General features: G+C 45.3%; 1 protein-coding gene across 2 annotated transcripts; it reads right to left on the bottom strand.

Annotated features, from left to right (window-relative positions):
• Nucleotides 1-2964: 2964 nt before the first annotated feature.
• Nucleotides 2965-9813, bottom strand: LOC136542583 (probable 6-phosphogluconolactonase 2). 2 transcript variants are annotated; one of them, XM_066535089.1, is made up of 4 exons: nucleotides 9658-9813; nucleotides 7223-7459; nucleotides 6977-7112; nucleotides 2965-3860 (listed from the first exon to the last, which is right to left on the bottom strand). In XM_066535089.1, the coding sequence occupies exons 2-4, from the start codon at nucleotides 7405-7407 to the stop codon at nucleotides 3339-3341; spliced, it is 843 nt and encodes a 280-aa protein (XP_066391186.1). In that variant the 5' UTR covers nucleotides 7408-7459; nucleotides 9658-9813; the 3' UTR covers nucleotides 2965-3338. The 2 variants fall into 2 exon arrangements, with proteins under 2 accessions (XP_066391186.1, XP_066391187.1); XM_066535090.1 differs by lacking the exon at nucleotides 9658-9813 and adding an exon at nucleotides 9370-9604.
• Nucleotides 9814-12872: the final 3059 nt, after the last annotated feature.

The following is a 12872-nucleotide window of genomic DNA, read 5'->3' as shown; positions in this document are numbered from 1 at the left end:
ACGGGCTCCGTCTCGCCCGACCTCGAGGACGCGGGTTCCGTCTCGTCCGACAGGGACCCATACCGCCGCCAACCACTCTAGTTCCAAGCGTTTGGGCCTAGGTCAAAACTCTAATGCTAGGGAAGAGGCTGGCACGCCTCGATGTAACTCATGGTCGTGATGCGCCATACCTGGCGATTCACATCAAGAACAGTGTCGGGTATGCCGGTACTATTCTGTCTAATCCTCGTATGGACGCTGGCAGGCGCGTCAGTTCACCACGACGTCCGCTTGAACGGAGTGGAACGCCATGATCGACAGGTGACGCCTGCGCATGGCGCCAGTGACGAACATGGCCGCGACATGGAGCTGTCTCTGTTGACGTCTATAGGATCGGCGGGACCCGCATGAAGGAAAAGAAGGATTCGGCAACTCTAGAAGCCTTCTTCTCTCATGTTTTTCTCCTCTGTAACCCGCGCTTTCCCTTCGCCTATAAAAGGGGAAGCAGGACGCTCCAACAAGGGGATGGACAATCGACACGAGACAACTAAACACAAGAGCACGACACGAGCACACGGCTGAGCTGCAAGCGAGCTCTCAGCACCCGATTCACTCCTTCCACCAGAGACTTAGAATCATCTTCCTCTCTCACCTGTTTGTAACCCCTACTATAAACCAAGTACCAGTAACACGAGCAGCAGCGAACTGGACGTAGGGACGTTCCGTCCGAACCAGTATAAACCCTTGTGTCCTCCGAGCACACCATCCGAGCTAGACGCGTAAATACAAATTTACTCGTCGTTGGTCCGAAAACACCGACACATATGTTTCAAGTGTTTTCAGGTGTTTCATACGTATGTTTGTAAGTGTTTTATCTGGATGTTGCATATGTTTGCAATGGTTTTCAAATGTTTTCAAGCATTTTTGCAAGTGTTTCAGACGCTTGTTTCAAGTATTTCATCTGTCTTATTTTATATGCTACAATTGTTGCAACTGGATGTTTTAAAAGTAGATCAGGTGTTGAATATTGGATACGCGTGGAAAGTAGCCAGCGACGTAGACGACGTCCGAAACGGCGCGGGCCTACTGCTTGTGCGCTCTCTTGCGAGCCCGACGTGCTAGCCGCTCGTTCGCTCCCTATACGAGCACGCCCGGACGCTAGCGTCGGGTCAGACTTGCGAGCGCTACCAAGTCCCTAAAATAAATAAAGAGGCAATCCTATTATTCTTCCTACAGAACGTTTATCCTCGCTCATGGCTTGCTGCGTGTAACTGGCACCATGTTATCGATCCACAGGGGGTTAGCCTATGCCACATGCGGTTGCGCAGGGCCCTCCTCACGCCGGCGACAACCTGCACCCCTTGCCGGCGAGGCACGAGATCCTGGACGCCGCCGTCCTTGGGAGCTGCGTGGGCATCCCGTCGGCTGCCTCCGGCGGCGGTTGGGAGGATTTGCTTGTCGCCAGTGTCAATCGGTATGCATAGCGAGCAGGTCGAGAACCTGATCACAGTAGAATTTTGTTAAGGTCGGGAAAGTTATTTTTGCCCTAAAAGACATATGCCTCCATGTGCATGCACGGATAGATGCACGTGAGGATACGTGCGAAGCAGGAGAGATTTCTCTCACTACTATTTCTAGCGTTAAGTCGCAAGCCACTCAACATGCAAAAAAACTGGATTTAGCACAACACCAGCAACTCAACAAGCCTGGACCTCTATTCCACACACACACAAAATAAAGGCCCGAACTCCGCTGCTTGGCTCAAGGACCTTAATTGGCAGTTCATGACTCACCAGCATCATCATCAGCATCTAAATCATTGCACCTGAAAGCCAGCTCTCTCGGCAGTGATCCATGCAGAAAGTAAAACTCAGGTCAGTTGTACTCAGAGGCTAGGAAAATAAGATAACAAAATAAGGCCCCATTTGGCACGGCTCATCCAAAACAGCTTCACCGGTGAAGCAAAAGCCGGTGAAGCCAGAAAAACTGACTTTTCCCGGCTTCTAGTTTATTTTAACCCCGGCTTACAAAACAGCTTCACGCTACAGTGCCTCGATTTACGCAAAATAGATGAAGCCGAAGCCGGCATAAGCCATGCCAAAGAGGCCCTAAGATAACTTAAACTGGAGATATCTAAGTTTAGTTTTACTCGGAACAATCTGTGTACACAAATATCAAAAGAACAACGGACAAGATTACTATTCCCACCCTGTTCGCTTGATCGTTTATGTGGCTTATAAGTCAGCTGATGTTGTTTTGTTGTGAGAGAAAAACACTGTATCATAGTTAATAAGATCAAACGAACAGGGTGGTCCATTCTTCAAATAGCTTGCAAGGAAACATATTTTATTCTTCCAGCTGAGCTTCTAAATTCAGTTTTTCAGGGAGCTCTCCCAACCAGCAGGGAGTGTATGGGAAAGACGCTTGTACCCTTTTTATGGTGGAAATGGAGATCCCAGTCTATTTAGAATTTTGGGAAAACCTTGCCCAAATCTTGAACCTTTGAGCTAGTCCAATTATAGGCCTGCACTCGGTCGAATTTATCACTCAATAAGACAACCTCTTTGTAAGGATGAAATCCAAGAAAATTGATCCTAAAAAGTGGCTTCATCTGTGCCTAAAAAGTGGCTTCATCCTAGGGGCTCCAACTCTAGCACCCATCCTACGAGTGGAGCCCTCCCAAACGGTGAAACCAACTCTTGGAGAGCTCCTGGTAACTTTTAGAAGTAACTAGTATCAGATTCCCTAAAGAACAGTGTTTTTTAGTCGAAAGAGTGTTTTTCTCTCACAACAATTTAGCCAGAACAGTGTTTTTCAGTCAGTTTCAGTCAAGTTTCAGCAAGCCGAACGGGACAGGTCTAACGTGCAAGTCAGGCCTACTGGCGTCCTTAAGATGTCGTGATTAAGGCTGAGTGACACTTCTATCATTCAGCTCATAGTCACTCGTTTGACCAAACCGAATGAAGAAACAACATACTGAATCCATACCGAGCTAAAAGAACAGTAGCATTTGTGTCGCGGATCAGAATGTTTTTAGAAGAGCGCCATGAAAGACGTACCAACAAATTAAAAAAAAATTCTAACGTCCACTACATAGAATGTAGCACATAATATCATACGACCAGAGTTAAAATATGATGTTCTTCGACGACTCAACATCGCATACACATTTCCTCGCTTAAATCACCTCTCATTGCAAAGGGACCAAGGGCAATTTCAGATTTCCCGGAACTAAACCCTCAGACAAAATCAATGCATAGATCGAGCTAAAAGGGGGAACAGCACGTCTTCCATCGTATGCCACCACCTACTTACACACCTCCGTTCATTCACTTCAAAACGACCTCAGATCCTCAGAGTTAGTACTCATGATGCTCGTAGGAAGCATCGTCGTTCATGGACTCAAGGAATGATGCCGCCTCCTTGTCCAGAAACCACACCAGCTTCCCGTCCGTTGGCTGGACCATTCTAGCAGGCAGTGATGTAGGAGCATCAGGACCTTCGGTCGTGTCAGAAACTGCTAAGTGAACAGCATTTGCTTTGTCATCACCGGTGGACACTATTGCTATGTTGGATGCTGAGTTGATTACTGGGAGAGTGAAGGTGATCCTCTCAGGAGGAGGCTGCGGGGAGTCAGTGATGTAGGTGACCCAATCGTCTTTCAGCTCCATGGCAGGGTGGTTCGGGAAAAGTGAGGCCACATGCCCATCAGCGCCCATGGCGAGGAGGATGAGATCAAACTTGGGACAGTCGTTTCTCTCTGAGACTCCTATTGTGCGGACCTTAACCAGCTGCCTGATCATGAATTCATAGCCTGTTGCTGCATCCTCCACTGTGGCATTGTCATTTATGGAGTAGACATGGCCATGCGGAATAGGTACCTGTAAATGCCATTCAAGTATCAGATAGTTAACTTGGCAAAAGCATTACAAAGATACTAACACATCTTGTTCAGATTTTTTGCTTCTTGAGCTAAACATGGGAATCATTGCAACTGGTATGGCAAGAAAGGGAACAGAATGAAGCAGACATATAGTCGAAGACTCCACACAGAAGAACATGAATGACACACTTGAGAAAATCTCATGCAACAGTAACACTAGCAGAACAGGGAATGCTGCGGTTATATTAAGGCTTTTAGATAACCAAAACAGTTTGCACTCTCTAGAGATTTAAATGGGTCCACGACGAAAAAAAAAATAGGGATATGCCCAATAGAGAGAGATTAAAAAACAAAAAGTTAACTGATTTTTTGTTAAGCTCCTTGAATTAAGAAATAATATAGCCTAGAAAAATAGAACCTAAAAATCTAAACATTAATCAGACTGGTGCATGGAGGAGAGACCAGTTCAGAGCCAGCCATTCTGTTGAAAAAAAACATTTTGATAAGTTTTTTGTCTGACATTGGGCAATGATGGATAGCTATGAAAATGTGTGGTTGGTGAAGGGTGCTTCCAGAGTAGCTGGAAGATGGAACTATTAAAGCTGTAGTTAGACTGTCTCCAACAGAGCAGCCATCGCGTGACCCAAATGCATAATAGGTATTCTACAGTGTTTTTGCGTACTGAAAACGTTCTCCAACCGAAGATGCAGACAAGGTAGCCATTTTGCGTATGAGACGAGGCGGAAGGCAAACATGCGTCGCCTCTCCCGCAAGACGCAAATCTCTGGCGCCGGTAGTGGTGGGCCCGTCGAAGGTGTCTGGTGGAGCGGACGACGACGGCGAGCTGCTTCCGCGAACGACGATGGCGAGGTGCGCCCGCACCTAGAAGCTCCGCGCGAGGGAGGTCGCGTCCGCACTGCCGGTGGAGGCTGCCCTGCTCGCCTGTCCGCGGCGCCGGTGGAGGTGCCCCTGCTCGCCGGGCGATTGTGGCGGCGGTCTCGAGGTTTGGGGCCGCCGGGTCCGCTAGAAGCGCCTTCACGAGCAGGACATGGTCCACGACAGCTAGTCCAGCAGCGGGCGGTCGCGGCGGTGGCGGCCTCCGAGATTGAGACCACGCGGCGCTCGGTGTCAAGGACGACGACGACTGTTGCTGCTTCACGATGGCTGCTGCTGGACCGCGACGGCGGCCGCGGACGACGACGACGACAAGGCAGGACGATAGCTGCTGCTCCACGATGGCTGCTGCTGGACCGCGACGGCGGCCGCGAGCTGCTCCACGGCGGCGACAGCGGACGACGACGACGGTGGCGGCCGCGAGCTGCTCCACTGCTGGACCGCGGCGGGGTAGCTCGACGAGGACAGAGAGGTGGCGTGGGATTTGGGTTTGGCTGTTGGAGAAGCCACAAAATTGGGTACGCAGGGTCTTTAGTGTAGGTGATGCAAACACGGAATGAGTGCTCTATTTGCCTCCCCGTTGTTGGAGACAGCCTTAGGCAGCCTTAATCAGTCCCCACCCCCAAGTTGACACATGATATAGCATTATCTGAAGTTTGAAAATATCATACTACAAGAACATGACACATCATAATGAAAATTAGCCCAGCCACCCATCCAGACCAGTCAGTGTCTAAGGTGTAAAAATCTGCCTTGACATGTGCTCTGCTTTGCAATTGGCAGTAATATTTTTACTGTAACAGTAAAGGAAAATGGATAGCGATAAATGAGAACAAAAATAAGAGACTGAATGTTAGCATCATAGATTTTGAGCTAATATATTATATGCCTACCCAGTGCACGGGAGCTCTCTGCACTGGGTACGCCCTACTCTTGACCTGATTTATCTTTGAAAGAATCGAAGAAACAAAGCACATGGAATTCTTGATTATCTATGACTCCCTCTGATTGGTACTCTAGTAATTTTAAGCCTTGTCCTGAAACAGAAATACCAAAACTCCTAACTTTTGGTTGAAACAAGGAAAACTTTTTTTTTCTAAAAATAGAACATCAGAAAGCCACACGTAAGTCAGACCCACCTGATAGTTAATTTAACACTATCATAATTTTTTTTGGAAAACACATTAGTCATAAAACAATTATGGTAGTATTTCATAACATGCATTCAACACCGTCAACATAGAATAAAAATATTAAGATCTTAAACAGGGCTAGATATGAAGGGCGGGCCTGGTGCAAGCGGTAGAGTCTTACCGCCTGTGACCGGAAGGTCCCGGGTTCGAGTCGCGGTCTCCTCGCATTGCACAGGCGAGGGTAAGGCTTGCCACTGACACCCTTCCCCAGACCCTGCACAGAGTGGGAGCTCTCTGCACTGGGTACGCCCTTAAACAGGGCTAGATAAACTAAAATTCCACTCTTATTTGTTATCAGAACAACATTGAGGTATGACACAAGTTCGTTCTTGCTCTGTAGACTTTACAGTGTTCATAATATTCTGTTCATGGTTGTAGTCTCAACAAGGTGAACATAACATAAAGCAAAAAAATTATTGTAACTTAGGGTTGATCTAACACAAGTGGTGGCAAATAATCACATCAATTACTTCCACACAAAAGCATAAAAAAATGGTAAGCAAAGAGTAAACACAGTAGCATCAATACTTCAATCAAACATCAGTCACGAAAAAAAATCCCACAATAGCAAAAGAAACCACCAGATCATATAGTTCAGTGGGCACCAAACATTGCACTTGACAACCAAAACACAGCATTTTAGGTTAAGGAACAAGACACTCACTTCAGCTATTAAATTTGTATATAAGAGTTTGTCAACATCTTATTTCAGTGAATAATTTTTTCATTGTTTAGGTATGCAGAGGGGAAAACAATATTAGTGGAAGCAACTGGTGTACCATCAGTATAGAGGATCTCCTGCAAGATACAGCCACTGTCTGGTTGGTACAGAACAATAAACAAAAAGAGAAGCCAAATTAACTCACTTTTCAACGAAACATAGAGTAGGTGACACCATGACAGACAGCACCGTTTCAATACAAAATAAGCTGATCTTAATGACAAAAATTCTTGACATAAGCTTATTTTAGGCTGCAGCACAGACAAAAAATGAAAAAGAAAAAGAAGGCATCTTCAGTTCACATACCTTGGCAATAAATCCTTCTTTTGTTAACTTATAGTTACTCTCTGCATGGTTTTTTGCCACGGCACGTTCATCAGACCAGAAGATGTACCATTTGGACCAATCCAGGGTCTTGTTGTATGGTGCTTCACAAAGTTTCCTTATAGTAATTGAAAGAGAGAAAGTTCAGATATTGGAATGCAAACTATGTAAACAATTCTAGTACATAATAGAGTAGAATATGTAATAAATATGAGGAAACAATATTACCCCAAAAAACTGACTAGGGGACCTCCAGATAAGGCGATGGCAAAGTATCCCCTTTCTTTGACAGAAATTTCTGAAATTTGTGAGATATACTCAGCAAGATCTGTTGAAATTTCATCTGAACTCTCAAAAACCCTTATTTCACAGTTCCTTTTTGGCTCATATGGGGTAGACGATTCCCTTTCCATTGCTTCTTTGGTCTAGAACTCTATATCAAGTTATTGTTTCACCAATATTCTCCTGCAAAAAGAAACAGTAGCAAATAAGCAATGAAAGTAATTTCATAAGAAGTGATCTAATTAGCATTAGAATATATGAAAGTTTGAAAAATGTACTCTAGTTCTCTAACTTGTACAACTATAACACCTATAATAAAAGTAATATTTTGGTCAACAAGAGACTCTAGTGCTCTACCTTCTACATCTCTAACATCCTGAATATAATGTTTCTAGCCAAAAAGGGACCAGAATATCATAATACGTATGATATTCTATCATGCACAGTAGCATTACCTAAGCTTACCCAGACCGATATCAGAAGAACGATTGCTCCTTTAATTAATAGAGGTAACACTATCGAAGCAAAGGGGCGATAGCAAGGGTCTTTCGCTAAACTTATTATTTATTACTAAATATTTCCAAAACAATGATAAATTTACTCCAAACTTTGAATCTGTTCTGTAATAAAATATTGCAATATCTAAAATGCAGGAGAGCAACAATCGAGAGGACTGGAAGTCTAACATGTATCTAGAAACTAGTACGCTAATTCCTTTTGCTGTATTCTTTAATATGTTTTTACAACTTATGTTTTGCTCCTAAACATTTTCAGCAGAACCAACAATAAAAACACCAACTTTCAAGTTATAAATGATTAAAAAGGTACCACGTTTTGTAGAAATTGACCAAAGGTCCCAAAGGAATAATTTTTCTAGGAAGCACCTAAAAAACTGAACATGTATGATTGCATCACGTCAATTTGGGGATCATAAATTTGCTGTGTAATATGACTGTGACAGAAATCTAGCTGGATTGAATAAAAAAGCCACAAGAAAGAAGATTGGAACTTGGGTATCTATTATTGCTTTAACTAATAATCATGGCTTTGACATTTCAGTACAAATTTATAGCAAGGGAAGTCTTGTTGTTGTATACAGAAATCTTACTGGCTGCCTATAGCTCATTAATATCCTAACCATGATTGGACGTCCAACAGACTATCGCACAAATCATATCATGAGCATCTCAGCAAAACGACCCATTCAACATTCAGCTGCAAATGACCTCATATGAAAAGGCTGCACAAGGGAAGCATGACGATGATCTTCACTAAGTTTAAAGCGCCATTAAAACTGAAGCTCTAAACTGGTATAGAAGAAACAAACTCTTAGCATCACACACGGGAATTGCACAAGCAGCAACATCAACTCAATCAAAGATCATAAAATTGAAAATAAAAGAAGAGAAGCTGCCTTTCTTTTTGTGCTCAAGGGATAGAGAAAGCTGAAGAAATCTGGACCAGAACTGAGGAAAGATCAATAAAAAACAGAGCAATTGCAACTGAAAGCGCTAGCAGCCATCATTTGAGTTGAGAACAGTTCAAAGATTCCGATCTTTATTTTTTACAATCCCAACAAAAGCACTCAAATGCTACTTTACTGCCCAAAAAAAGTGAAAAAGAAGCAGAAGCACTGCGGGCGAACAATCCATAGTAGTAGACGCTGAAGACTGGTAAAAAAGCTGCTCCCTTTGGCCCCATTACTCGCGTACTTTCTCCCGACGAAAAGAACCCAAAAGAAATCGGATAAGGCCATGGCGGCCGCATCATTGCTTGGCAGGCGAAAGCAGCCGGATCAAGAATGCGCAACTCCGGGTCCGCCCCAAGAATTCCAGTCTCTGATGAACTAAAACGCGCGCACCTTAGCCGCATTCCCTAAAACCCTCTTCCCAGCAACAAAACCACACTCCAAAAAAACAGCAACAATTCGGCCGCATTTTGGTACCAATGTTGTACCAGGCAGTGCCAAGAAAACTCAACAGCATGAGTGGGAGAAAGAATCGCAGTTCGAGGCGCCCAAACGAAGAACCAACCCTAAGATCATGGGCGCGGAAACGAATCAACAAGAGCCGGGTCGGATTCCAAGAACTCACCGGGACTGTACATTCGTCCGCCCGCCCGCACGCCCTTCCCTCGTCCTCGCCTCCTTCCCGAAGCCGCAGCCCGCAAGCGAACAAAGGAGAGGGGAATAAAAGAAGGCAGGGGAAGCAAGGAAGCGCAGGCGCACGCACACACATACATACGCATATACTGCGTAGGATCTTTCCCACTCAACATATTGCGTACAGAATTGCTGGCGATTAATATTAAAAACCCGAAAAAGGAAATCGAGGAGTGGGTGGACGTCGACATCAGGAGGGGGGATAGGGAGAAGGCAACACCTTGGGTTTGATCTGAATTCTCCTCTGCACTTCTCTGCTGCGGCCTGCGGATTGTGCTCATGTGTTGTGTGCGCGTTTCTCCTACTCTCCTCTATTTTTTATTCCAATTCCAATGTCATCTCCTTCGCCCTTTTCCTCTGGGCCTGTGAAGCCTTCCACTCCACCACTGCAGATGTGGCTTTTATCTTTGTGTTCCCGGACGATTAAATTTTGGTTGTGTCCATCTGTCCAGCTACCGCGCACGTGCGGCTTGCCCTCTCGTACTTATCGCTAACCCAGCTTCCCCACCTGCCTGCTCCTGGTAGATTATTATAAGATTAATTAAAGATTGTCCATTAAGCTTCCTGCAATAAACAGATTGATTCCAATTCACCTGCAGCAGGATTTAGTGGCTTTCAGTAACGGAATCTACCGTGGGGTAGATTAGAATGTTGTGAATCATTTTATCAGTGATCAACCGCTCTCTTAGTGATGGATGATGCTATTGATCAAGGAGAAGTGTTGTGAATCACTTTATTAGTGATCAACCGCTCTCTTAGAAGACACCCCTTCGGAAGTATCCTTTCACATGTATATATATGTACAATCATGAATCAATGAATGAACAACAATTTTCCACTCTCATTTGTCTCTTGTGTATCTTACTTTACATCAAAGCACTCTGCACTAAACATATAAGAAGGGGCTTTTGTCAGTTGGCATCGAGCCGATAGAGAACCCACGCAAGTTGCAGCGGGCGACTGCGGTCCTCCTCATCTTTCTGGAGAAAAAGATTGAACTGCTGTCTTCATCTGCAACTGCAACTGACGCAGAGGATGGGGAAGAGGCATTGCATTGCAGATAGCACTATAGCAGGCTAGCAGCATGCATGGACCATGGACATGGAGAGAGGATTAGAGGAAGGTCCATCCATCCATCATACATGCCTTTGATGCTTCCCTACTCCGATAGAGAACCCACGCAAGTTGCAGCGGGCACCTGCGGTCCTCCTCATCTTTCTGGAGAAAAATATTGAACTGCTGTCTTCATCTGCAACTGCAACTGACGCAGAGGATGGGGAAGAGGCATTGCATTGCAGATAGCACTATAGCAGGCTAGCAGCATGCATGGACCATGGACATGGAGAGAGGATTAGAGGAAGGTCCATCCATCCATCATACATGCCTTTGATGCTTCCCTACTCCCTACCCCAGATCTTTACGCGCACCGTGCCACCCTGCAATTGCTTGCAGTGCAGCAAGTACAATGTGGCCGCTAGCGCTTGCTTCATGATCCCAAAAGTGTAAATTATTATGAGCAGCTGTGCTGTGTTCATGCGTTGATTAGCATTAACAAAAGGAAATACTCCCTCTGCTCTTAATTATTAGTCGTTTTGTTTTTTTAGGTACGTTACTGTTGTCATGTATCTAGACATGATAAGGTACTTGCTTGTTTTTCCAGATGAGTTGATCACAAGGCATGAAGGAAAAGATGCCACACCACCATGCCTCACGTGTCACGGTCTCTCTTTCTTTACCATCAGATTGGGTCCTTTCTCCTTTGACTTGCCGTTCGTCCTTCGAAATAAGATGAGGCATCTCAACATCTTGAGACACATGATAGACTAATATACAGTTTGGGATCACGAAAAATGAACCGTTCCAGGTGTCAAACCGGCATTCTCCTTGCCTACATGGCTCCGCCAATCAGAAGTTGCAGATGAACAGAGGTGGAGATATTGTTCGTTTTCGCTTGATCGTATCAGCCATGATATAGTGTTTTTCTCTCTCAATAAAACAGCATCAACCAGCTTATAAGCCACAGAAACGATCAAGCGAACATGCTGATGGAGCGACGTGTCATTCTCAAGCTTCCGTGTGGCATGAGAGCTGTCATCTTCCCTTCATCCATCCATCCATCTGAATATCTGATCGGGCACCGCAGCATTTGTAGTAAGCGCACAGCTTTGCGTTTGCAAATTGCAGTGCGAGGCCTGGCAGTGGCATCACGCAAACGCGGCTCAAGTTTCTACTGGTTCTGGAAACGGAGGCTCAACAACCAGTCACCACCCAAACCCAACAGAGGAACAGCAGCAAGATAGCGGCGAATCATGGCGTGTTTTTAGGTCAGGGCACGCCGATCGCCGAGCCTGTTTCTGATAAGAGAGAGAGAGAGGGAGAGAGATCGCGCCGGAAAGGACGTGATGCGCCACCCCCAATAATTCTCGGTCGTACCCATCGCTGTCAGTGTCACCTCCACTGCTGTCCGTACATAGGGAGGGAGGAAACGGAAACGGAAATGGCTGCCTGGTTCTGGTTCTGATTCTGGGATGGACGATCAGCCGATCAGATAATGGGCAGGGTCCAAGGTTGGTGGCCTGTCAAATTCTCCGCTGCAGCGGCTAAAAAAATGGACAGATTTGGGCGAACAGGGGCTTGTTATTCAGTCTGCTCGTTTCGTCGTAAACGATCGTGGATTATTTACTGCTGGTTGGTTTGGTGTGAGAGAAAAATATTGTTTTAGCTTATAATCCACAATCGTATACGAGCAAGCGAACAGACTGATTGTTCCTCGCCTAGATTTGCACTTGCACAACCAGCAGCATAAATCATGTTCGCCTGCAGCGTCTTGCACAAACCGTCAAAGATTTTTTTTTTTCAGATTGCGCAACGGTGAAAAAGAAATCACACAGCAGAATCTTTTTCGGTCGCCACTCATTGAAGCACTTGTAGGTCCCTTGTTGGGTGCACCGGAGATGAGACTGTGCCAAAGGCGATAAGGTGCAAAGGGGCCCCTGAAGCACATAGTTTATGTTATCGAGAGAGACCCTCTATAATGGTGTGGATGATAGCAGCTTGATCCGAGATTTGGTTTATGAAATGAGAGCTCACAAAAAGAGGAACCGCCAGTGCACGCAAACCAGGTACGCTGTATAAATAATAAAGTCGCATACAAAAGAGGAGGGTCATACCTAACCTACCTGATCGAAATCTGGGAAAGGAACGGGTCTCTCTGCATCAATGCACCATGATGTGACACGCAGGAATCAAGCAGGTGTGGAGAAACATACTCCCATCGATTGTCACTTTGTCAGTGAGTGAAAATTGATGTTCATGTACTCGAGAACATTGAAACAAACATTATCGCTCAAAAAAGTGGGGGAAACCAGGAAACAGCAAACTTCTTCAGCAAGAGGTGGTCCAGTTAGTTTTGGACGAGTTGTTCCAATGCTTTCT

Source organism: Miscanthus floridulus, chromosome 3 (assembly GCF_019320115.1).
Source record: "Miscanthus floridulus cultivar M001 chromosome 3, ASM1932011v1, whole genome shotgun sequence".
Taxonomy (NCBI): domain Eukaryota; kingdom Viridiplantae; phylum Streptophyta; class Magnoliopsida; order Poales; family Poaceae; genus Miscanthus; species Miscanthus floridulus.
Note: the sequence above shows the minus strand (reverse complement) of the source record. Positions and strands in the feature narration are given on the sequence as shown.

Coding starts and splice junctions, on each gene's coding strand:
- LOC136542583 (XM_066535089.1), bottom strand. CDS start 7,407: ATGGAAAGGGAATCGTCTACCCCATATGAGCCAAAAAGGAACTGTGAA. Junction 7,113..7,222: donor CCCCTAGTCAGTTTTTTGGG/GTAATATTGTTT, acceptor AATTACTATAAG/GAAACTTTGTGAAGCACCAT. Junction 3,861..6,976: donor AAGAAGGATTTATTGCCAAG/GTATGTGAACTG, acceptor TGGCATTTACAG/GTACCTATTCCGCATGGCCA.